The sequence below is a fragment of the Bufo bufo genome, chromosome 4 (genome assembly GCF_905171765.1).
Source record: "Bufo bufo chromosome 4, aBufBuf1.1, whole genome shotgun sequence".
Lineage (NCBI taxonomy): Eukaryota > Metazoa > Chordata > Amphibia > Anura > Bufonidae > Bufo > Bufo bufo.
This window is the reverse complement of record NC_053392.1, coordinates 427,358,806-427,384,893: the sequence shown is the minus strand read 5'-3', so window position 1 is coordinate 427,384,893 and position 26,088 is coordinate 427,358,806. Positions and strand designations below refer to the sequence as shown.

At 42.7% G+C, this 26,088-nt stretch overlaps 1 protein-coding gene across 1 annotated transcript; it reads left to right on the top strand.

The window, feature by feature from the left end:
* On the top strand, positions 1-26,088 carry DPY30 (dpy-30 histone methyltransferase complex regulatory subunit). The gene is made up of 5 exons (XM_040429331.1): positions 1-60; positions 138-192; positions 272-319; positions 16,900-17,042; positions 25,635-26,088. The coding sequence occupies exons 2-5, from the start codon at positions 154-156 to the stop codon at positions 25,705-25,707; spliced, it is 303 nt and encodes a 100-aa protein (XP_040285265.1). The 5' UTR covers positions 1-60; positions 138-153; the 3' UTR covers positions 25,708-26,088.

Below are 26,088 nucleotides of genomic sequence, written 5' to 3'. Positions count from 1 at the left end.
GGCGGGATCGGGGAAGTGTATAGGGGTTGCCACAGCAGCTGGACAGCTTCCGGTTACCTGGTATTCCTATTCATCCAGATTGTGCGGTAGTGTTTGTTGAAGGAGCCGTTGTTTATCGGTTTTTTTCTCTCGCGCAGGTGACGTGCTCCGAACATGGATGCTGAACAGAGCATGGAGGGGGGACAGAGCCAGGTATTGTGCCACGCTAGTGTCGCTCGTCAGCCGTCCTGTGTGTTTCCTGACTTGTCCTGACCATTGTTTTATCTTTCAGGTTGCGGAAAATCCCCATTCTGAATTTGGTCTCACAGAAAATGTTGAGGTACCAGACCAGTCGCTGCTATGAAGCGCTGAGAGGTGTCCTTGTGGTCTGCTCTTCCCTCGGCGTGTTTGTGTGGTACTGCCAGGGTTCAGGTGTCCCTCAGTCACCCAGCTCTAGACCTGTGTATAGCAACCCCTAACATGGGTAGTAGTCACCCAGCTCTAGACCTGTATATAAACCCCTAACATGGGTAGTAGTCACCCAGCTCTATACCTGTGTATATAAACCCCTAACATGGGTAGTAGTCACCCAGCTCTATACCTGTGTATAGCAACTCCTAACATGGGTAGTAGTCACCCAGCTCTAGACCTGTATATAAACCCCTAACATGGGTAGTAGTCACCCAGCTCTATACCTGTGTATAGCAACCCCTAACATGGGTAGTAGTCACCCAGCTCTATACCTGTGTATAGCAACCCCTAACATGGGTAGTAGTCACCCAGCTCTATACCTGTGTATAGCAACCCCTAACATGGGTAGTAGTCACCCAGCTCTATACCTGTGTATAGCAACCCCTAACATGGGTAGTAGTCACCCAGCTCTATACCTGTGTATAGCAACCCCTAACATGGGTAGTAGTCACCCAGCTCTATACCTGTGTATAGCAACCCCTAACATGGGTAGTAGTCACCCAGCTCTATACCTGTGTATAGCAACCCCTAACATGGGTAGTAGTCACCCAGCTCTATACCTGTGTATAGCAACCCCTAACATGGGTAGTAGTCACCCAGCTCTATACCTGTGTATAGCAACCCCTAACATGGGTAGTAGTCACCCAGCTCTATACCTGTGTATAGCAACCCCTAACATGGGTAGTAGTCACCCAGCTCTATACCTGTGTATAGCAACCCCTAACATGGGTAGTAGTCACCCAGCTCTATACCTGTGTATAGCAACCCCTAACATGGGTAGTAGTCACCCAGCTCTATACCTGTGTATAGCAACCCTTAAAAGTCATTCTGCCATAGATCGGTATATAGCAATACTTAACATACCCTGTCCTAGACCTCTGTCTAACATCCCCTAACCCAGGCACTAGGGTCACCCTGCTCCTAGCCTTTTTTTTTTTTTAATTAGAGTTTTTGCGTTATGTTTTGAGAAATGCGGCTAGTCTGAGTGGTGCTGGTATATAATTGGGGTGAACGAGCACTACCACTTTTATAATTGCGTTTGTTACTTTTTGGTAGCATGCTGCTCCAGTCTTTGTGTGCAAGGCAAAGAACAATCTGAAACCTGACAGACTGATTATAAATCGGTGAGGTCTATGTAATACCTATTTGTCATGGATCCTGAAAAACAGTCTGTTGTCAGAACTGTAGATGCTGCGATGTTGGTGGCAACTGTAGCATCTAAGGCCTCGTTCACACCTCTGTCTGTGATGTTTGAGAAGGGACTGTTTCTCCATAACTTACTGCTTGCACTGTTCGGTTAATAAATGGGCCTTTGTCCTCCCAATAGTCCGTGAAAACCACTGGCAGAAAAGGATGCTATCTGTGCTTTGTGGTTTTCACAGAGCCTTAAAGAGGACCTTTCACCCGAAGAAAGTATGTAAACTCACCATAAAGATGTGTAGAGCGGCGTCCAGGGATCCCCCTGCACTTACTGTTATCCCTGGGCGCCGCTCCGTTCTCCGGTTATAGCCTCCGGTATGTTTGCAGTTAGGCTCCACCCAGTTGAGCCTGCCGCGGTCTCCTTCTCCTATGCTGTAGCGCTGGCCAATCGCAGCGCCCAGGCTATGAGCTGAGCGCTGCGATTGGCCAGCGCTACAGCATAGGAGAAGGAGACCGCGGCAGGCTCAACTGGGTGGAGCCTAACTGCAAACATACCGGAGGCTATAACCGGAGAACGGAGCGGCGCCCAGGGATAACAGTAAGTGCAGGGGGATCCCTGGACGCCGCTCTACACGTCTTTATGGTGAGTTTACATATTTTCTTCGGGTGAAAGGTTCTCTTTAAGTTTTAGCCTATTAGGCCAGTTACTTGTTGGTGTAGCAATTGAAGGCTCTTACATGTATTTGGAGTAAGAAACATCTCTTGTAAAGATGCTTTCCTGTGGCTGAATGTGGTCCCTGTGACAGCCACGTTTCCCAGACTGCTGCTCGTGTGAACTTACTGCATCATAGTGAACTCCAATCCTAGCAGTTCCAGCCCACTGTCTACTGTGCCATACAGGACATTAGACCATCTGCCTAGCTAACATAGAGAAGTTAGAAGCAGATGAAAACTGCAGGTTCTGCATGTAACCATCCTGCCCAGATTAAATGATGCTGAAAACAGGGAAAGTGCAGACGTGAATAACATATAGATATAGATAGATAATATCTATCTATATCTTTATCTATCTTTCTATCTATCTCCATACAAAAGGTCAGGCAGCACTCCCTTGGAAGATTGAGGAAAAGGGTGCCCGCGGTAATCCCTCGATTCAGGATGATTAATAAACAATAAAAATCCGCAGCAGTCCTTACTGGGAGATTAAAGCTGTATGTTCATGTATCGAACAAGGAGGATAAAACTTTCTTTTTAAGTCGCGGTGATGCACGCTATATTCAGCACGTCTCCCACTATCCAGTGCGCATGTGTCACTGGATAGTGGGAGACGCGCTGAATATAGCGTGCATCACCGCGCATTAAAAAGAAAGTTTTATCCTCTTTGTTCGATACATGAACATACAGCTTTAGGCTACTTTCACACTTGCGTTGTTCTTTTCCGGCATAGAGTTCCGTCACAGGGGCTTTATACCGGAAAAGAACTGATCAGGTATGTCCCCATGCATTCTGAATGGAGAGTAATCCGTTCAGTTTGCATCAGGATGTCTTCAGTTCAGTCGTTTTGACTGATCAGGCAAAAGAGAAAACCGTAGCATGCTACGGTTTTATCTCCGGCTAAAAAAACTGAAGACTTGCCTGAATGCCGGATCAGGCATTTTTTCCCATAGGAATGTATTAGTGCCGGATCCGGCATTCAGAATACCGGAATGCCGGATCCGTCCTTCCGGTATGCGCATGCGCAGACTGAAAAAAAGGTGAAAAAATGAATGCCGGATCCGTTTTTGCCGGATGACACCGGAAAGACGGATCCGGCATTTCAATGCATTTTTTCGACTGATCAGGCATTTTTAAGACTGATCAGGATCCTGATCAGTCTTACTAATGCCATCAGTTAGAATACATTTTGCCTGATCCGGCAGGCAGTTCCGGCGACGGAACAGCTTGCCGGATCTCTCTGCCGCAAGTGTGAAAGTAGCCTTAATCTCCCAGTAAGGACTGCTGCAGATTTTTATTGTTTATTAATCATCCTGAATCGAGGGATTACCGCGGGCACCCTTTTCCTCAATCTTCCAAGGGAGTGCTGCCTGACCTTTTGTATGGAGAATTATATATATATATATATATATATATATATATATCTGGAGAACCCCTTTCGAATTAGTGAGTGTTGCAAGGGAAAATGTTATGTTAGAGGTACCTCCAAGAGAAAGAGAACGGTCTGTATTCTGCCACAGATGTACGTTAGAGAAAATCCCCTGATTGGTTGTGAGTGATAGCCCCTGTACAAGCAATGGTAGATAGCTGAACTCACTAATATCTCCAGATATAGGCACCAGTTGCATGTGATGATCCAGTGAGGAGAATACAATGGTGAAGCTTTGATAATTTATTGATTTGCCTTGAAAACAAATGCAGGGAATCAGGGTATGCTGGCTAGAGGATATTAGAGGTCAAAAAGAATTGCTCTCACCAGCTTGAAGGTCTGCGACAAAGGGGAAGTACGAAGGACCTTACAGAGGATGTGATGTCACAAAAGAGGGAGGAGAGCAATGCAATGGATAATTTACATAACACACTGTAAGATGCATTATAAGAATAACCACAGGGTGGCAGTGTTACACAACATAGTAAAAGATAATATAATGCAAACACAGCAATTAGTAGAATAGAAGAATAAAGGCTGGAACAGCACACTCCCCATCTGAAATCCTTGGATTTCACTATATATGCAACTACAAAATGTCCATGAAATGTTGGAACCTGAAAGACAAAAAGAACACACTGGAAATGGTGAACTGGAACAGTCCAACGCCTTGAGTCTTTTGGTTGCCAGGAATAAAGTTCCTCAAGTAAAAGAATCATTCCTCTACGGGTAAGAGGAGAACAATCTCAGATGCAGGCCTGATTGAAGGATTTGGGATGGCCTTGTTTTGCGATGGTCACTTCCACCTTGCGAACTTTGCCATCTTCACTGATGAAGACTTTTGAGATGAGTCCCATGGGCCAGGAGTTTCTTTCCACCTTCTGGTCTTTCATGAGTACAAGATCTATCTGTAAGTTTGGCTTGACCTGTTGCCACTTTCTACGTGCTTGCAAAAGCGTCAAGTACTCTTTTTTTTTTCCACCTGCTCCAGAAACAGTTGGCCAGATGTTGAACGTGCTTCCACTGTTTCAGATATATGTTACTAGAAGAAGACTCTTCAGGTGGATTAGGAACAGATCCAAACTTCTGAGTGAGAAGAGTTGCTGGAGTGAGAATGGCAGGGGATTCTGGATCCATAGATACAGGTACAAGAGGTCTTGAGTTAACAATAGCGGATACCTCAGCAAGGAAGGTAGTCAGTCTCATGGGTGAGCCTTGAAGTTTGAGTCCATCAGCATACAGTCCAATATTTTGCGGGTGATGCCTATCATTCTTTCCCATGAACCGCCCATATGAGAGGCATGCGGGGGGTTAAAGATCCATGTACAACCATTATTGGCTAAGTAGTCTTGAACTGGTTTAGAGTCAATTTGCAACTCTCGACAGGCTCCTATGAAGTTGGTTCCACAGTCAGATCCATTTGCTTTACTGGTCCTCTGATGGCGAGGAATCGTCTTACAGCATTGATGAAGCTAGAAGCGTGTATAGCACGTACACTTAAGCATGTAAACAACACTGCCCATCGTTTGCTTTCTGCATGACCACCTCTGGTCTTACGTGCAGTGACTGTCCATGGCCCAAAGACGTCCAGACCAACATAAGTGAACGGTGGTTCGGTGCTTGTCCTATCAACTGGCAAATCAGACATTTGTTGATGTTGCAGTTTTCCCCTTGCCTTGCGACATTTAATGATATGGTGAATAATATGAGCAACCTGTCTTTTTACTCCCACTATCCAAAGACCTGCGGCTCTTAAAGCGCCCTCAGTGAAATGTCGGCCTTGATGCTGGACTCTTTCATGATAATGCCGTGTCAGCAATGTAGTAACGTGGTGTTTGCAGAAATGAATCCCCTCATTATTCCTGCCAATCTCTAGCTTAGCCTTGTTTAGGCGACCACCAACTCTTAGCATGCCACGATCATCAATTACTGTTTTCAAGTTGACAATGGGGCTGCCTCTTGGTATATCTTGCTTGTCATGTATACATTTCAGTTCCATTTTAAAGGCACTCTGCTGTACGTTACGTATCACAAGCAATTCACTTAGAATAATGTCTTCTGCCGTTAGAGGTTTATGGCACAGGTGCCAACTGCGACAATCAGTGTTATGCTTCTCAGCATGAAAACAATGAACAATGTGGACTAACCTTGCAATGATGTGAATGAGTCTTGACCATCTAGAGAAGCGTTCAAAGCGATGACAGCCCAAGCCAGCCCTCCTTTCAGACTTTGTGACGAAGGTACTAACTTCAGGCCGAATCTCTGGATCTTCATGAGGGTCCTGGAGACTGAAGACGTCTTGGGTAGGAGTTTCTTCATTCTGGTTCAGCAGAAACTCTGGACCTGTCAACCAAGAAGTTGCAAAGACTCTTACAGATGCCGGTCTGGTGGCGCAATCTGCGGGATTGAGATGAGATGGAACATAGTGCCACTGTTCAGGTTTAGAGGATCTTCTAACCCTTTCAATGCGGTTACTGACATAAACATAGAAGCGTTTTGACTGGTTGTAGATGTAACCCAGGACAACCTTACTGTCTGTGTAAAATTGAATGTCATCCACCTGAATATCCAGCTCACGTTGTATAAAGTCTGCAATCTCTACGGCTAGCACAGTCCCACAAAGTTCGAGTCTAGGAATGGTGTGCTCAGGTTTTGGAGCTAATTTTGCCTTTCCAAACAGAAATCCAACATGCGCTTGATTGGAATAGTCGATTACCTTTAAATAAGCAACAGCTGCGATGGCTTCAGTAGACGCATCTGAGAAGATGTAGATTTCTCTCCTCCGAGTGGCTGTAAGGGATTTTGGAGTGTAACACCTTGGTATGTGAATACTGTCTAATGCATGCAAGCATTCCTTCCACAACTCCCACTTTTGTTGTTTGTCAGAGGGCAGTGGAGCATCCCAGTCAGATTTAGACTCTGAGAACTGTCTTAACAGGAATTTGCCTTGTACAGTCAAAGGTGCCACAAATCCCAGGGGATCATATAGGCTGTTTGCCACTGAGAGAACTCCCCGTTTAGTAAATGGTTTATCTGCACAGTTAACTTGAAATCCAAGGGAGTCATTTGCTAAGTCCCACCTCAGGCCCAGACTTCTCTGTACTGGTGGATTGTCTATCCCTAGATTCAAATCTCTGAATTCTGTGGCATGATCGCTGGGCTGGAAGGCTTTCATTACGGCAGCACAGTTAGAGGCTATCTTATGTAACCTTAGACGAGACTTTGAAAGCATACCTTGTGTCCTTTTGAGCATATCTATGGCCTCCTCCGCTGTAGGGAAGGATTTGAGTGCGTCGTCCACATAGAAGTCTCTCACGACAAGTTTATGTTATGTTCCCCAAATTCTGACTCACCATCTAAGGCAGCCCTACGTAGGCCATATGTAGCAACAGCAGGTGAAGGACTGTTACCAAACACGTGCACCTTCATGCGGCATTCAACCATTTCTTTGCTGGTGTCATTGTCTCTATGCCAAAGAAACCTGAGGTAGTTTCTATGATCTTGCCGCACGATAAAGCAATGGAACATTTGTTCAATGTCAGCAGTAATGGCTACTGGCTCCTTTCTGAATCTCATGAGCACTCCCACCAGATTATTGGTCAGGTTCGGACCGGTGAGAAGGACGTCTTGCAGAGATACACTGTTATGTTTGGCACTTGAGTCGAATACCACTCTTATTTGGTTTGGCTTCCGTGGGTGATATACCCCAAAGGATGGAAGGTACCAGCATTCTTCATGCTCTTGTAAGGGTGGAGCCAGCTCTGCATGATCATTGCGGAATATTTTTTCCATGAAGGCCACAAAATGACTTTTCATTTCTGGTTTGTTTTTTAACGTACGTTACAAGGAGATGAATATGGAGAGTGCTTGTTCCCGGCTGTCAGGGAGTCTGGCAACCCAGTGGTTAGATGCATCTTTGAAGAATTCATCTTCCATTATTTTAATAAACTCTTTGTCATCCATGGACAAGGCCAGTTTGTCGTCGTCTGGTGTTGTACAAAACACAGTTTTTCCCAAGTTGTCATAACTGGTAGGAATGATGTCTGGTGTCTTTAAGAGGTTAGAAAGCCTTTCCTTCACCTCATAATGATGAACACATGGCTTAAAATGAGATGTGCGACCATTGTTGAGCACAAAGGTTTTGAAGAAGTTCACTTGAGATGGTTTGTGGCTCTTATTTATACATACATCGCCCACGATTACCCAGCCTAAATCGAGTCTCTGTGCATATGGGGCGTTATCAGGACCGTTGCATTGTTGACGCACCTTGTGGACCCTCAGAATGTCTCTCCCAAGAAGAAGTAGGATGTCGTCATTCATGTCCATAGGGATGATCTCACTAGCTAGAGGTTTCAAGTGGGAAAGATGATATGCAGCTTCTGGAGTAGGAATTTAATCTCTTTCATCTGGTATTTGGTCGCATTCAATTAACGTTGGCAAGGGTATATGAACGTTCCCTTTAATGGAGGAGATAAGGTATCCAGTGGCTCTTCTGCCATAAGTCTCTACACGACCAGAACAAGTGTTGAGGGTATATGGTGTTTCTTCTCCTGCTATGTCGAAAATCTCAAAGAATTTAGGTTTTGCCAGAGACCTATTGCTTTGTTCATCAATAATTGCATACATTCTGATGGCCTTTTCAGATTGCCCTTCTGGGTAGACGTTGACCAAACACACCTTTGCACAGCACTTAGAATCAGCCTCCTTGCCACATATCACCATACAGGAAGAGGAAATAGTAGTTGTAGGTAATTCTTGAGCCGGTGGCTCCCCGCCATGAAGTGTGACGGCATTGGTTGCAGCTTGAGATGGTGCGTTGTCTGAAGGCAAGGTAGGATGCATTGCTGTAACGTGCTTGTCACTGTTGCATTCTGCGCACTTGATAATAACCTTACAGTCTTTCGCCATATGATTAGATAAGGCGCAACAGATAAGGCACAACACTTGTAACACACTCCAAGCTCTTTGAGTATCTCTCTGCGTTCTTGCAAGGTCTTTGCCCTGAGCCCACGACACTCCTTTAAAGGATGAGGTCTTTTATGGATGGGGCACATGCGGTTAGGGTCCTTTTCTTTGAGGACAGGGTATACCTTCCTAGTATTGCAGGTTGAAATGAGTGGAACATTAGTTTTCCTAACTGATACTGTCCCCCCTTAAGTCTCTACGTTTATTTGTGGTGTTGTCCTACCTTGAACATGAGGATGAAGCGGGTAGAGTGGATTCAGTGAAGTCAAAGCTGGGGTCATTCTTCTTTCGAGCTTGGTCACTGATGAATCTGGTAAAATAAGAGAGAGGGAAAAGACACATTGTGTTCTCTCTTGTATCTGGAGCCTTGGTCTGCCCATTTCTCTTGCATGCCATGTGGTAGTTTCGACACTATTGGATTGACGCCATGTGCGGTATCAAGGTAACTCAGTCCTGGCAGACGTGGGTCCATTTTTGCCAATTCAAGTTCTTTTAGTAGGTCGCTCAGATCCTGGAGTTTGCAATTGTCTTTGCCAGTTATCCTTGGGAAGGCTTGAAGTCTCCTGAATAAGGCACTTTCTATAGCTTCTGGACTGCCATAGGTCTGTTCAAGTCTCTCCCATGCTGCAGCGAGACCTTCCTCGGAGTGGCCTGCATGAACCACTCTTAATGTCTTTATGCGTTCTGCAGATTCTGGGCCTAACCATTTGATAAGAAAGTCAAGTTCCTCCATGGCAGTGAGGTTTATGTCACCGATTACTGCTTTAAAGGTCGATTTCCAGGCCCTGTAGTTTTCGGCACGGTCATCAAACCTTGAGAGACTAATGTTAATCAGCTCCCTGCACATCATGTATCTGGCAAAGTCTGACATGTCTGATCTCCCATTCCATATTGCAGTATTGCATTGTGGTGTCTCTAGAGCATGTAGGGGCTCTGGCAGATAAGGTTGAGATTGATCAGGATGGAATGATGTGGCATAAGGATTAAGCTGCGGTTTAGTCTCTGGATGGTCAGCCCGCTTGGTGATAGATATTACCTTATTACTGGGGTGTGATTTCTGGTACTCTGTGGGTTCGCCCAGTTGGTGAGTTAGAAGTGGCGTTGGTGCATGCAATTTAGCAGGAGGAGTAGGCGATGGTTGCCTTAGCACATACCTGGCAGTGCGGTCGGCTGGGTCTTCCTCTTCTCCTGGAACGAAACAGTCTGGGCCGGTACCTTGGCCTAATGCTTGCTCGAGGACCTTTTAGTTTAGCTAAGGTAGCTGCTTCTTCCCTTTTTGTCTGGAGGATCTTTAGCTGGGCTTCTGTCTCAGCCTCCATTTCTGCTTTCTTAGCCTCCATTTCTGCTTTCTTCTTCGTAATCTCCGCCTCCTTCTTAGCAAAGGAACTTCTTACGCTAGCTTCCTCTGCTTCTGCCCGGACTTCTATAAGCTTGTCATGCAAGGCTGATCTTCCGGAACGAGAGGTTTTGGAAGATGAAAGGGTATGTTTACTTGAAGTTGATCGATGGGATCTCGCCTCCTTTTAATGTGCGATGCGGAGTTCTGCCTTGCTCTTAGCATCTTGTACTAGGGCATCCTTCTCTTCAAGGAGATTCTTTCTTTCTCTCGCTCAGCTCCTCTGAGGTTTCGTCAAAATCAGAGTCGTTCAGGAAAGTGATGTACTTAGCAGAGAGTCGCTGATGGTGGACATAGGAGTAAGTTAAGCGATTCAACGTTGTGGTTAACTTTGTTGGGTCGTTGTTATATCGTAAAAGAGCTGCTATATAGTGTTCAGTTCTCTGCCATAAATCGTTTAAATTGTAACTGAACTTTTCTTTGGTCGTCTCAAAGTTCTCTCTAATCTTTTGTGTTGGCTTGATAACACGTTTAGATCGTACTGCTTGTTCTTCGGTTAACATAGACTCTGCTTCCTGCATATCTGAGTTTTTGGGAGCAGGGTGACTTTCTGTATGTTCAGTTACTGAGAGATCCACTAAGCCTCTTGTGGACATGTTGTACCTATTTAAGCGGTACTGTCTCTTTAAGAGGGTATTCCAGCTTGTGCACTGTGCTTATGAAGCCACGTGCGTGTAAGATGGCGGACAGCTCTAAGCTCGCTGGCAGACTGTGTGTAGACATGCAAGACTGTAGATTTAAGCTTCTTTTTGACTATTCTGCCACAGATGTACAACCAATCCCCTGATTGGTTGTGAGTGATAGCCCCTGCACAAGCAATGGTAGATAGCTGAACTCACTAATATCTCCAGATATAGGCACCAGTTGCATGTGATGATCCAGTGAGGAGAATACAATGGTGAAGCTTTGATAATTTATTGATTTGCCTTGAAAACAAATGCAGGGAATCAGGTATGCTAGAGGATATTATAGGTCAAAAATAATTGCTCTCACCAGCTTGAAGGTCTGCGACAAAGAGGAAGTACGAAGGACCTTACAGAGGATGTGATGTCACAAAAGAGGGAGGAGAGCAATGCATAATTTACATAACACACTATAAGATGCATTATAAGAACCACAGGGTGGCAGTGTTACACAACATAGTAAAAGATAATATAATGCAAACACAGCAATTAGTAGAATAGAAGAATAAAGGCTGGAACAGCACAGTCTGGTTGTAGCATATCGTAGGGAAGATCACCTCATTACCATCTATTGTAGAGCAGTGTTTCTGCTCTACAATACATAGAAATGAAGCTATTATGCAGTCAGGCTGAGAGGCCTAACAGGAACGCTCGACAATGTAAATTGAAGGCAGGCGGCAGAGCACAGTGATCCCCTCACATACCTTCCCCGGTCAGCTCTGCAAGTTGAAACAACCTGTCCTAGTCACATAGGTGCTGTAGGCCATCTTAGGGTATCTCACAATAGTAAGTACCCCCTTCCCCCCCCTCACATTTTTGAAAAATATTTTATTCTTGGGACACTGAATATATGGCATTTTGATACAATGTAAAAAAGTCAGTGTACAGCTTCTATAACTGTAAATTTAGTGTATCCTCAAAATAACTCAAATCACAGCCATTAATGCCTAAACTGCTGGCAAAAAAAGTGAGTACACCCCTAAGTAAAAATTTTGTGTGGCCACCATTATTTTCCAGCACTGCCTTACCTTCTTGGGCATGGCGTTCACTAGAGCCACTGGAATCCTCTTCCACTCCTCCATGACGACATCATGGAGCTGGTGGATGTTAGAGACCAGTATGTCACAGTACATGTTGGCATTCGGGGTTCCCTCAGTGAACTGTAGCTCCCCACATCTGCAGCATTCGTGCAAGCCCCAAACAGGACCATTGCTCTCCTACCATGCTTGACTGTACGCAAGACACGCTCGTCTTTATACTCCTCATCTGGTTGCCGCCACACACGTTTCTCATCAGACCACAGGACATGGATTACTGGAACCATGTCCTTGGTCTGCTTGTCTTCAGCAAACTGGGGGCTTTCTTGTGCATCATCTTTAGAAGAGGCTACTTCTGGGATGACAGCCATGCAGATCAATTTGATGCAGTGTATGGTCTGAGCACTGACAGGCTGACCCCTTTAATCTCAGCAGCAATGCTGGCAGCACTTGCGTCTATTTTGAAAGGACAACCTCTGGATATGACCAGTGATGTAGCTAGAAATGACTGGGCCCCACAGCAAATTTTTGAATGGGGCTCCATCCCAAGGTAAAAAAAATTTTAGCGACCCCCCCCCCTTCTTCCCCTTTCCTTTCATGCCGCCCCCATTCCTGTGGCTAGTAAAGATCGCTCTCTCAGACCAGGGCCGGTAGCTGTTCCATCCGTTTTATACACGGTCTATACTGTCGCTGTATATATTTTCATTGTGTAATACTGTTGAGGGGGCCCTGACCACATCCTTTAGTCCTCTTCCTGGATGGGCCCCTTCTGGGTCAGAGCCCCAAAGCTGCAGCTTCCACTATAGCTATGCCCCTGGACATGACGCTGAGCACGTGCACTCAACTTCTTTGGTCAACCATGGCGAGGCCTGTTCTGATTGGGACCTGTCTTGTTAAACCGCTGTATGGTCTTGGCCACCGTGCTGCAGCTCAGTTTCAGGGTGTTGGCAATCTTGTAGCCTAGCCCTAGGCCGTAGTTATCTAGTTCTTTGCCATGAGGTGCCATATTGAACTTCCAGTGACCAGTATATGAGTGTGAGAGCGATAACGCCAAATTTAACACACCAGCTCCCTATTCACACCGGAGACCTTATAACACTGACGAGTCACATGACACCTGGGAGGGAAAGTGGCTAATTAGGCTCAATTTGGCCATTTTCACTTGGGGTGCCCCCATTTTGTTGCCAGTGGTTTAGACATTTACGGCTGTGTGAGTTATTTTGAGGGCACACCAAATTTACACTGTTATACAAGCTGTACACTGACTACTTTACATTGTATCAAAGTGTCATATGTTTAGTGTTGTCCCATGAAAAGATAGAATATTTACAAAAATGGGGGGGATTCACGTTTGTGAGCTACTGTATATAATAGCCTGAGAACCTCTTTAAGAAGGCCAGCTGTATAAGGAGACTTAGTGGCAGTGAGTAAAGAGGTATCTCCAAGAGAACAAGAACAGTCTTGCTAATGCCCTACATTGGAAAGGGCTCCCTAGGAGTCAGTCTTCAACTTTTTAACAAACCCTTTCCCATGGAGCATTGCTTCTAAGTCTCCATACACAGCTGGTCTCCTTAAGGAGAGCCTATACCTCCCCTGAGGCAGTCTCGCTCAGCCAGAATCCTACTCCGTACTGATGAGGGTCACACACCCTGAAGCAGCTGTGTGCAGATGGATATCTCATTGGCTATTTTCTCATGTCATGTTTTATGGGTTGTTAAACGTTGAGCATCGACTTGTGGGGAGCCCTTTCTAACAAAGAGCACTTGCGAGACGGCTCTTTCTTGGAGATACATGTTCATCTATTGTAAAGAGGTAAGACAAAGGCTGGAGCTGCTGTTACTGACACCTATATGGTGTCTGTATGCTGTAATGGGGCATATGGATAGGGGGTCTTCCCATTAAGGGTTGTGTTTTGTGTACTTTTGTGATTTAACCTCTTAACAGTCACATTAAAATTGGAAAAACCCTCCTGAAAATGTAACTTTTTTTTTTTAAATTGTAGATAAAGTGCATTTTTAGTGACATCTTATTTTAGCTTTAAGGACCAGTTACCGCCCCCTGGTGTTCCAGTGGTCATAACTGTATTTTGTCTTCATTATAGCTATATGGGACCTTGAATGTGCATGAGGTGTAGTTTATTTTTATTTTGTTTTGTTTTGTTTTTTCCGGTTTCCCCACTACCCCCTTCAGCAGGCTGTGATCTCTGCCAGCCTTGAGAAGAGGAAGGGCAGTTTGACCCCTCATATCTCAGATTCAGTAGTAGCTAGATATATAGGCCTGGTTTTGTTTGAAAGCTGACGGCCTAAGCTTTAAAGGGAACCTGTCACCAGTTTTATGGTGTCCTAACTAAGGGCAACATAAATAAGTGACTGATTCTCTTAGCAAAATGCTGGGTCACTTTCTTTAATTGACCCAGTCAATCTGCCAACATCTTGTATTGAAAAGCTCCAGCTGATAATGATGAGTCATTAATATTTATGAGCTCCTGACTCTCCCCGACTACCTGCTGCTGATTGACAGTTATTTTTCCATATGAATCAGCATCAGGTGGGCAGGGGAGTGGCTATAGCTCTGAATTAAAAATACGCTGGACTCGCTGACATCACGCTGGACTCAAATCAGCTCATTAGCATGTGGCATCTTTGTGTGTATATTATGAGGTAACCATCAGTCACACCAGTAAGTGTATACATCTAAGGTACTTTTTAGTAGTTGATGATTGTATAGCATTAGTTAGATTATAATCAAATATCTACATGACAGGTTCCCTTTAAATCAAGAATCACATCCATCATTATTACAACATTATTTCCACAACTTTGGGAGTTATAGCTGTTAGAAATTGGGCCAAGAATGAAAGCAATTGAAATTAGCTTTCACTTTCAGCTGCTATCACTCCTGAACCATTGTCTAACAGCTATATCTCCCAAAGTAGAGGAGATAATGCTTTGATTCTGGTCTTATTTTAAAACTTAGACGAGGGATCAGCAACCTCTGGCATGCCAGCTGTTCTGGAACTACAGCTCCCAGAATCCTCCTTATTACTTCTGTGGGAGTTACCAGAACAGTCGAGTAAGTTTGCATGCAGGGAGTTGTAGTTTCACAGCAACTGGAGTGCTGAAGGTTGCTGATCCCTGGCTTAGGCTATTAGCTTTCAAGACCTGGCCTGTATCTCTAACTGCTACTGATCCTAAGATATGAGGTGTTAAAGCAGCCCCTGATTGAGCTCTCTTCGGGCTGAAAGTCCTGTTCTCAAAGCCTGAGCAGAACTTGGGCAACTGTTAGGCCTCTTTCACACGACAGTATGTCTTTTTCAGTGTTTTGCGGTCCGTTTTAAACGGATCCGTTGTTCCGTTTTTTGTTTCCGTTGTGTTTCCGTTTCCGTTCCGTTTTTCCGTATGGCAAATACAGTATACAGTAATTTCATAGAAAAAATTGGGCTGGGCATAACATTTTCAATAGATGGATCCGCAAAAAACGGAACGGATACGGAAGACATACGGATGCACTTCCGTATGCATTCTGTTTTTTTGCGGACCCATAGACTTTAATGGAGCCACGGAACATGATTTGCGGCCAAATATAGGACATGTTCTATGTTAAAACGGAACGGAAATACGGAAACGGAATGCATACGGAGTACATTCCGTTTTTTTTGCGGAACCATTGAAATCAATGGTTCTGTATACGGACCGTATACGGACCGCAAAAAACGGCCCGCAAAACGAAAAAAAAAACGGCCGTGTGAAAGAGGCCTTAAGGAGTTAAAACCTGCAATTTCTGGTACATTGTTGTGGTAAAAATGGCAGCTTCTATGTGTTAGCTGGGAGTTTTTTTTTTTTTTTTTTTTAAGTGAGCAAAAAAACGCCAGAACTGATAACCAAAGGATCGGGGAAAGCAAAGTTCTGAGTTTTAAAACACTATGCATTTCAGCATGTTATTGTCTATGAATTAAAATGCTTTGATTTTATTATATTTTTATGCTGCCATATTTATTTGCAGGTAAGTAAATTTATAGTTCACTGACTGCCACAATCTTTTCAAATTGTCTCTGTATAGAGACATGCTTAGATTACAGTTTGTTAAATGTTGATTTCAGATCACTATTTGGCAAAAAGATACTATATTTGTTTGTGGTAGACCATGCACTCAAGTGCCTCTCATCTTGCCATACTTGTGGCTGAAATAGCGTAGAGACGTTTCAAGCGTGATATATATATATATATATATATGTGTGTGCTGCAGTCAGATATCACTTTAATCAGGCTTACTTTATAGTATAGCCTACATAGTGTTTAAAGGGGTTATCCAATATCATAAATGTGTGCCAGGCCCCTTAGAGGGAATATACTTACCCCGCACCCCGTGGCACTCCGGGTCCCCATACTGCCGCTGCTTCATCTCCCTGTACACGGATGAAAACCTCCAATTATCTGAACAAGCGCTTGTACGAACTTTCGTTTTCAGTAATTGGCCCAATAATCGGCCCATGTAAAAAGCCTGGGAAATTGTGATGACAGAACTTCCTGTTTTTAGTTCAGATAAATAGATAAAATTAGCTCTATAATTGCATCATATACCGTAGTGGTGCAGAGGAATTTTCATTTGGTATTCAGGAAATAATGATCAAATCCAGCAAATAAGGAATATGTATAATGATATATATGGAACAAGTGACTGCGGACTGACGAAAGTTTCGGTCCTGACTCAGACCTTGGTCACCAGCAGAGAAAAGAAGCGGCATGAAGTGGAGGCCCTGAGGGCAGCGTAGAGACGCTAACTGTATACCCTATATTAAGCCAAAGAGCAGTTGTACACAGAAGGCCTTGCCCAGTGGAGTATTGGCACCAAATTTTTACCATCTGTGCAGCATTTAAATTTATTACTGAAACCTGGCAACAAAATTATTCAGGAATATATATTTTTTTTCTCCCCTTTGACTGACATAAAGGAAGACCGGTCCTCTCACTGTAGTTAATAACCAACTTTGTAACGATCAGATGTTGTTGTTGAAAATGTATTTATTTTCCTGTTTGTAAATGCATTTTCCACAAATATTGATACCTAAATTGTGCTTTCTTATAGAGAATAGTAGAAAATGAAAAGGCAAGCACAGAAAAAGTATCCAAGCAGAAAGTGGATTTACAGGCTCTACCTACACGAGCATATCTTGACCAGACAGTGGTTCCAATACTTCTACAAGGCCTTTCTGTGCTGGCAAAGGAAAGGTAAGTTAAACTAAAACTTAAGCCACCAGAAACTTAGAACCTTCTTCTGCCAAAGTCTCATGATGTGATAGAAGACCAAAAAACGAAACTGTGTAGAACTGTATGGTCTATGGAAGATGTCCACAAACTACAAGCTGACTTGAACACTGAGTGATTGGGTATCAACTTGGCAAATGAGGTTCAATGTGGACAAATGTAAAGTTATGCATCTTGGTAGTATTATCTGTGCTTCATATGTCCTAGGTGATGTAGCACTGGGAGAGTCACTTATAGAGAAGGATTTGGGTGTCCTTGTGGATGGCAGATTAAATTATAGCACACAATGTCAATTAGCTGCTTCTAAGGCCACCAGGATATTGTCATGCATTAAACGAGGCATGGACTTGCGGGGCAAGGAGTTTACAAAGCGCTGGTGCGGCCCCACCTGGAACATGCAGTCCAGTTATGGGCATCAGTATATAGAAAGGATGCACTGCAGCTGGAAAAAGTACAGAGGAGAGCGACTAAACTGATAAGGGGCATGGAGGGTCTTAGTTCTGAAGAAAAATTAAAAGAATTGAATTTCTTTAGTCTTGAGAAGAGACGTCTAAAGGGGGGACATAATTAACCTATACAAGTATATAAATGGGCCATACAAAAAATACGGCTAAAAGCTGTTCCATGTAAAATGCCCTCAAAAGACAAGGGGGCACTGCCTCCGACTGAAGAAGAAAAAGTTCAGTCTCCAGAGGCGTCAAAGCTTCTTTACTGTATGAACTGTGAATCTGTGGAATACACTTCCTCAGGACGTGGTCACAGCAGGAACAGTGGACAGTTTCAAAAAGGGTTTAGACAAATTCTTAAAAGTAAAAAACATTAATGCTTAGGAAAACGTTTAGAAATCTGAGTGTCACTTCCTTCTGGGATTCCGGTCCCCACCTATCCCTTCGTTAAACTTGATGGACGTTTGTCTTTTTTCAACCGAATTAACTGTGTGTGTGTGTATATATAGATATAGATAGATATAGAGAGATAGATAGATAGAAAAAGGAAAGACACTGCAGCACATCCGTAGGTGAAAAATAGTGGATCTTTATTCACCCTTGCAACGTTTCAGTCCACTTGCTGGGACTATTATCAAGCAATACATCATACAAAACTGTGGGTATTTATGTGATCATGTCAAGTTAACATACATAAGTGGTAATTAACAACATATACAAAAAATGTACAACAGAGTATCTCATATATAAATGAGAAAAGCATCGTGCCTGGAAAACCATATAGTCAATCCAGATATTCATATAGAAAACATCCTAGTATTGTGATTTATCAAAAAACATAATATAATCTACAAGTGATAATCAACAAGTGTAATACTCATCACCTGTATAAGTGCAAGTGTAGACAGGACCAACAAGGAATCAGGTGGGCTCAATGGCGGGCGGATACACTATTGCGGCTAACACCGCATGGATACGGCGTCCCGGAACTAGAGCTGCGCATGTCCATGTCGTCACTCCAGGGATAATCACATGATCCCCTGCGAAACATGGAACTGTGTCTGCGCATGTCCGTGAGGTCATCCTGGGAGTAATCACATGATCCCATATGGAGGCATCACCTGACACGCCGCATAGCAGTCTATTGTAATGAGACGTCAAATGTTGATGCAAGCGTATTTAATCAATATGCGTAAGGAGTATCCGCTATTAAATCAGGATGTGACACCCCGGGTAAAGTGTCGGGTGACGTGCTATCTTGCGATGCACTGTCATCCGAAAATTATGAGTAGAGGAGGAGGAGACCAGCGGCAGCCGTTATCCTCCCATCTCTCTCACTAAGTGGTAACCCTATCAGGTGAAAAACATCCAATATATCCATGAAGTAGCGCTCGCAAACATATTTTAAAAAAACAAAATCTGATAAATATGCAGCTGTCACGGGATGAGTCGTGCATTTTCTAGAGTATCCACCTTCCTGTTGAGCAAACCCTGTCATCCATGGGTCCTATAAGTGGTAAAAATAAAAAAATATATTATCCAAATATATTTAATAAAAAAAGACAAATTTTTCAATACATGGGCCGACAAGAACGGAACAGTGGGAAGTCATATGAATAGCCATGGTTTATATTCGACATTCAAACCCCCAGGTTTAACCGTTTGTAATTTAAAAATCCATTCGGATTCACGCTTTTTAAGCATTTTCATGCGGTTACCGCCAGTTCGCGGTAATGGGACATGATCAAGGATCATAAATTTTAAGTCACCTTCAGCATGGCCCATATCTGCAAAGTGATGCGAGACAGGCAAATCCTTGCATTTCTTACGTATAGAGAAACGGTGTTGGTTGAAGCGGGACTTAAAATCACAAGTGGTCTCGCCCACATACAATAGCTTACATGGGCACCACAAAACATAAATTACGAAACTCGAATCACAGGTCAAATAAAATTTGATAGGATAAATAGCCCCTGTGCGGGGATGAATGAAGTCGCGCCCCTTCACCATGTATTTACAGTTTACACAGTGAAGGCACGGGTAACTGCCAGTTTTTTTAGGAGCCAAGAATAGTTGACGTACACCTTTTTGTGGGCCTATGTCATTTTTTACAAGCTTATCTTTTAAGTTACGGACTCTCTTGTAAGATATAATTCTGGGATGTTTTTGTGTTCTGTGCTCAGAATCGGCCAGTATTTGTTAAGAATTTTGCTAATATAAGGGCTTACTACACAAAAAGTAGATACAAAAGGTATTTTCTGGGCTTGATCCCTCTTGGTGCCCTGAAATCACTTCTTTCTTTCTGGTTAATACGTTTTAATTGCTGTTGCAATATAGAGGTCGGATAGTGCCTTTGTTTAAAACATTGTGTCATGTTGTCAAGAGTTTTGTCTAATGAGGATGGATCACTGACATTTCTTTTTGCTCTAGTGAACTGGCTATACGGTAATGACCGCACCATCGTCCGAGGATGAGCACTATCAAACCTAAGGACGGTGTTGCGGTCAGTAGATTTAGTATAGACCTCAGTGCTCAACACACTTCCCGTGCGTCGAACATTGACATCCAAAAAGTGTATCGTATTATCAGAATGCTCCAGCGTGAATTGTATATCGGGAATCAGGCTGTTTAGATAATTATGGAACAATTGTAGCTCCAATGCTGTACCCGTCCAGATAACAAAAATATCGTCTATGTATCTCCACCACCTCAGCACATGGCTAAAGTGGTGGGACACATAGACGTATTGCTCCTCCAAATAAGAGACGACCATGTTGGCGTAAGTGGGGGCCACATTCGTCCCCATGGCCGTCCCCCTAACTTGCATATAATAATCATCTTCGAAGAGAAAATAATTATTATATAAAATCAGTTGTAACAGAGCCAGAAAAAAGGTTTGTGCCTCTATAGCATAATCAGAGTTTTCCAAAGCAGATTTCACCACGGCCATACCAATGTCATGCTGTATCGAAGTGTACAGACTGACGATGTCGAAGGAGGCCAAAATGGCGTCCTCAGGCATCGTCACGTCTGCCAACTTTGTCAAAAAATCAGTTGTATCTTTCAAGTAGGATTTGGAATTCACTACATAAGTTTGTAGAACTTTATCTAAAAAGATAGAAGCATTGCTGAGTAAAGAACCGCGGCCGGAAACTATTGGTCTACCGGGAGGGCACTGAAGATTTTTATGGATTTTTGGTAATAGATAAAGTAATGGGGTAACCGGATGGTCTATCAATAGGAACTCACTAAGTTGATCATCTATGAGGCCTATTCGTGTGTATCTATTAACAAGTGACTTTAATTCTCGCTGTATATCAAATTTGGGGTCCCTTTTGGAGTTTTACGTACACTGCAGTGTCGGATAACTGACGGGCAGCTTCTGCTAAATACATGGAAGTATCCATGACCACTATCGCACCACCCTTGTCAGCAGGCTTGATGGTGAGAGAGTGGTCATGGATTAACTGATCAAGTGCCTCTAATTCCTGTTTGGTCACATTTGGATGTTGAATGTGATCAAAAAGGCCCGAATGTTTAAGCTCCTGTATGTCTCTCAACACCGCATCTGAAAATACCTCAAAAGCCTTAGAGGATATTTGTGGGGAAAAATCTTTTGTCACACGTAATCCCCAATTAGACAAACATAATTCATGCATAGACACAGTGGTGATACTCTGTGCATCCTGAAAGTGAATCTTAAGTTTAATTAATCTAAAAAAATATAATAAATCAGCTTCCAGTTCGTACCAATTAATAGCACTAGCTGGACAGAAATTAAGACCCTTTTCAAGCAGTTGTGATTGTGTCGAAGTCAACAAATGAGAGGAGATATTTACCACAGTCCGTTCCGTCAAATATTGGTCTTTCGCAAGGTTTTCTGACTTCTTGTCTTTACGGTATCGGTTTCTATGCCGACCGCCCCTTCTTGTGGTTTTCTTGTGTTGATAAGTTGAGGTCCTAAAAAAGTGGCAGGATTATTGATGTTCAATTCATCGCGCTTCTTTCCTTTCTTTTGGCCTTGGTTAAAGTTTTGTCGATTACAGTCAGTCCAATTATATATGTGACCCGTCGTATAGTCCATTGTGTCTCGTTGCCATTTCCCTCTTTTTGTTTCCTGAATCTCGCATTTAAGCTTGTTCAAGTGGGGTTGAAACTTGTTCAAGTATTCATCCAAATCCTGTGTGGACAAAGTTGCCTTTAAGGAGGCCTCCTCCATCTTACTCACTGTAGTGGACATCAATTCTTTGCGCATAAATTCAATGTTTAGAAGCATTAGGTCTAGGGAGTATTTGTTGGAGATGCGTTCATATTGGGAACGAAACTCCAAATCATGTGAGTACATAGAGGATCTCGGTTGTATACGCATGCCTCTGGGTATACGATTAGTTTAAACATATTCAACTAAGGTTGTGGAATGCAGTTCCAGAGTAAGACCTTTTTTGGCATCGCGTTCATACCTCTTTTTGATATCCAGCAGTGAGGGAACGGAAAGGAAGTCCACATTGCCCGCACAGGTCTCCACGATCCTATCTTTGTCGGCCTAAGTATATGAAAAAATAGCGGGTAAAAACTGATTGAGCAGCGGATCCATAGTTACCAAATGGTGTGTAGTAATAGTACTGGAAGTAAAAAATGGGTGCCAGCTCCTGCGGTATAATGCAGACTACATAGAATCAGGGCAGCACACCTGGTGATGAATAGATGGGTGCCAGCGGTAATGGCGGATACTCCTTACGCATATTGATTAAATACGCTTGCATCAACATTTGACGTCTCATTACAATAGACTGCTATGCGGCGTGTCAGGTGATGCCTCCATATGGGATCATGTGATTACTCCCAGGATGACCTCACGGACATGCGCAGACACAGTTCCATGTTTCGCAGGGGATCATGTGATTATCCCTGGAGTGACGACATGGACATGCGCAGCTCTAGTTCCGGGACGCCGTATCCATGCGGTGTTAGCCGCAATAGTGTATCCGCCTGCCATTGAGCCCACCTGATTTCTTGTTGGTCCTGTCTACACTTGCACTTATACAGGTGATGAGTATTACACTTGTTGATTATCACTTGTAGATTATATTATGTTTTTTGATGAATCACAATACTAGGATGTTTTCTATATGAATATCTGGATTGACTATATGGTTTTCCAGGCACGATGCTTTTCTCATTTATATATGAGATACTCTGTTGTACATTTTTTGTATATGTTGTTAATTACCACTTATGTATGTTAACTTGACATGATCACATAAATACCCACAGTTTTGTATGATGTATTGCTTGATAATAGTCCCAGCAAGTGGACTGAAATGTCGCAAGGGTGAATAAAGATCCACTATTTTTCACCTACGGATGTGCTGCGGTGTCTTTCCTTTTTCTATATCATACACCTTGGTAAGGTGTTTCTACCGCTGGCACCCATCTATTCATCACCAGGTGTGCTGCCCTGATTCTATGTAGTGTGTGTGTATGTGTGTGTGTGTGTGTGTATATGTATATATATATATAATATATATATATATATATATATATATATTATTTTTTTTTTTTTTTTTCCCATGTGCGTGCATTTTGCAACCACTGAGCAGTAGTAGTTTTGATTAGTAGTGTCCATTACTGATCGCATCTGCTCAGTTTGCTCTACAAGTTTCTGTTTGTGTGTTTTTTTTTTTTTTTTCCTTCTCAGAAATTTAATTTCAAATTTATTACAAGCCCCTTTACGTGTGAAAACACAACATACACACCCCTCACACTAAAGGTTTCCACATTTAACACGTCACATCCCAATAAAATAAAAATGGCCCCCCAACGAGTATACTGAGCTGAAAAGGCATACGCCATGCTTGCCTTGTACCGAGTCTGCCAGTGAGGGAGAAGAGGATGCCACTTTCCTCTACTCCTCTACCTCCTCTGGGGATACCAATCATCCATGGAGTATTAATTAAATTTCATCCATGAGGGAGAAGAGGATGCCACTTTCCTCTACTCCTCTACCTCCTCTGGGGATACCAATCATCCATGGAGTATTAATTAAATTTCATCCATGATGTACCCTGTAGTTTTACCACCTTATATCTCTGATATAGTCCGCATAGCTTACAGATCTGTTTTTCACCAACCACTACATATTCATTTCTGTGAAACACCTGTACCCTTTCCACCACTTAAAATGTTCGTACGGGGGTGCTCTTTCCAAAATGGGGTCACTTCTCTGGGTTTTAAATTTCTGGGGACCTCAGGAATTTTTTAACATGCGACATGGCACCTAAAATTCATGTCTGTATATTCAAGCCTCCAAAAACCATATTTTGCACTTTGCCTCTAGGGCCCTGCTGTGCACCGATACAGCAGGCTACAAGCACATGTGGGGTGTTGCCGTATTCAGAGGGTAATGGGTAACAAAATGTGCTGTGCATTTTGTCCTTTTTCCCCTTGTGAAAGTGGAAAAAGGTGGGTGTAAAGCAACTTTTTCTGGAAAACATTGTAATTTTTCATTTTCACAGCCAAGTGTTTCCTAATTTTGTGAAACGCCTGATGGGTCAAAGTGCTCACTACACACCTTGAAATACTCCTTGAGGGATCTAGTTTCCGGAATGGGGTTACTTTTTGGGGGTTTCCACTGTAGGGCCACCTCAGGGTGTCTTTATATGCGATATAGCTCCCCAAAAGCCAATCCTGTAAAATCTGTCCTCCAAAAGCCCTATTGAACCCAGCCATGCGCTCATACGACTGTTTTTGAGCACCTTTTTGGGGGGTTTGTAAACTGAAGAATCGGGGTAATAAATAATGAGGTTTATTTTCACTTTAACCATTGCTATGTTACGGCAGAAATTGAAGAAAATGGGGAAAATCTGGAAAAAATGTAAATGTAGAAATTTTACCTCCATTTCCTGTTAATTCTTGTGGAACACCTCAAGGGTTAACAAAGTTTGTAACATCAGTTTTGATTAACTTAAGGGGTGTCTTTTCTAAAACGAGTTCATTTATGGGTGGTTTCCATTACATAAGCCCCTGAAAATCCCTTTATAACTGAATTGGTGCTTAAATTGGTTTTGGAAATTTTGTTGAAATTTAAAAAAATTACATCTAAAATTGTAAGCCTTCTAACGTCCTAAATAAATGAAATGACATTTACAAAATGAAGCCAACATAAAATAGACATAAGGAAAATGTAAAGTAATAACTATTTTGTGAGGTATCACTAACTGCCATAAAAGCTGAGAAATTCATATTTAGAAAATAGTGAATTTTTGGGCTTTTTAGTAAAAAAAAGTGACACAGATCGATTTGTACTTCATGACAGTGGTAAATTTCAATGTGTCACAAGGAAACAATCTCAGAATGGCTTGGATAAGGCCATGTCTCTGGCACAAAATAAGGGCCCATGCACACTACCATACAGTATGTATTTTGCGGTCCGCAAAAAATACGGATGATCGTGTGCATTCCGTATTTTGCAGAACAGCTGCCCCTAATAGAACAGTACTATCCTTGTCAGTAATGTGGACAATAATAGGACATGTACTATACTTTTGTGGAACGGCCATACGGAAACTCAATGCACACGGAGTGATGTCTCCTTTTTTTTTTTTTTTTTTTTTTTTTTTTTTTTTTTTTTTTTGGACCCATTTGAAATGAGTGGTTCCCCATACAGTCCAGAAAAAAAAAACGTAACTGACATGGAAAGAAAATACGTTTGTGTGCATGAGCCCTTACAGGAATACATTTAGACCTGGGAAAGTTCCCCCTGGCTGCCAAGGCAACAATCAGTAATCTGCAAAAACTTTCATGGGGAATAGAAGAAGCCCCCTACCTATGTCAGTCTACTTAGATGCTGCAGTCAATATTGACCGTGCCATCGAAGTTAGACTGCTTGGATCGAAGGTATGTTCAATCCCAGCAGTTGCAGCGAGATGTCAGCTGTATATTATAGCTGGCACCCACTATGGATGGTGCTGGCCTAGCTCCTGAGTCTGTGCCATTCACATAAAGTAACTGTTCATAAGATTGCATTAAATTACTTTAGTGGGGAGCAGTTACAGTGGGATTTTTTCAACATTTGCTAAAGATTTTTATTTTCTTTATCCTCACATTATAGGCCTCCAAATCCAATAGAATACCTAGCAGCTTATCTGTTAAAAAACAAGACTCAGTTTGAAGAGCGAAGCTAATGGATGGTTCTGAAGTCAAATTAAACAGATGACAAAGATGAGAGTGCTTTTCAGAAACCTCATACATCGTCGATGACCTTCAATCACTTCAAGTTTTGTACAACTTCCATCATAGTGGACTGATTTTATTTAACTTTCGACACTGTATGTCTGTTGCAAACCTTTGGTCCAGTTGTTGTAAGTGATCTTAGAAAAATAAAAATCTTTAACAATAGGAAATCATATAAGTTATTTGATGGAGTGTTTAGGGTCTGTGGATTATGGGAACAAATGTTAAAGTCGAAAGCAAAAAAGAAATGTGAAGTACAATATACTCTGCACTGCTTACTATAGAACAGTGTCAACCTTCTATCCTTAAAGGGGTTATTATACAGTGATATA

Bases quoted from the DNA above. Each gene is read 5' to 3' on its own strand.
- DPY30 (XM_040429331.1), top strand. From the start codon at position 154: ATGGATGCTGAACAGAGCATGGAGGGGGGACAGAGCCAG. The intron at 193-271 runs GTATTGTGCCAC...TTTATCTTTCAG, and splicing joins TGGAGGGGGGACAGAGCCAG to GTTGCGGAAAATCCCCATTC. The intron at 17,043-25,634 runs GTAAGTTAAACT...CTCACATTATAG, and splicing joins TCTGTGCTGGCAAAGGAAAG to GCCTCCAAATCCAATAGAAT.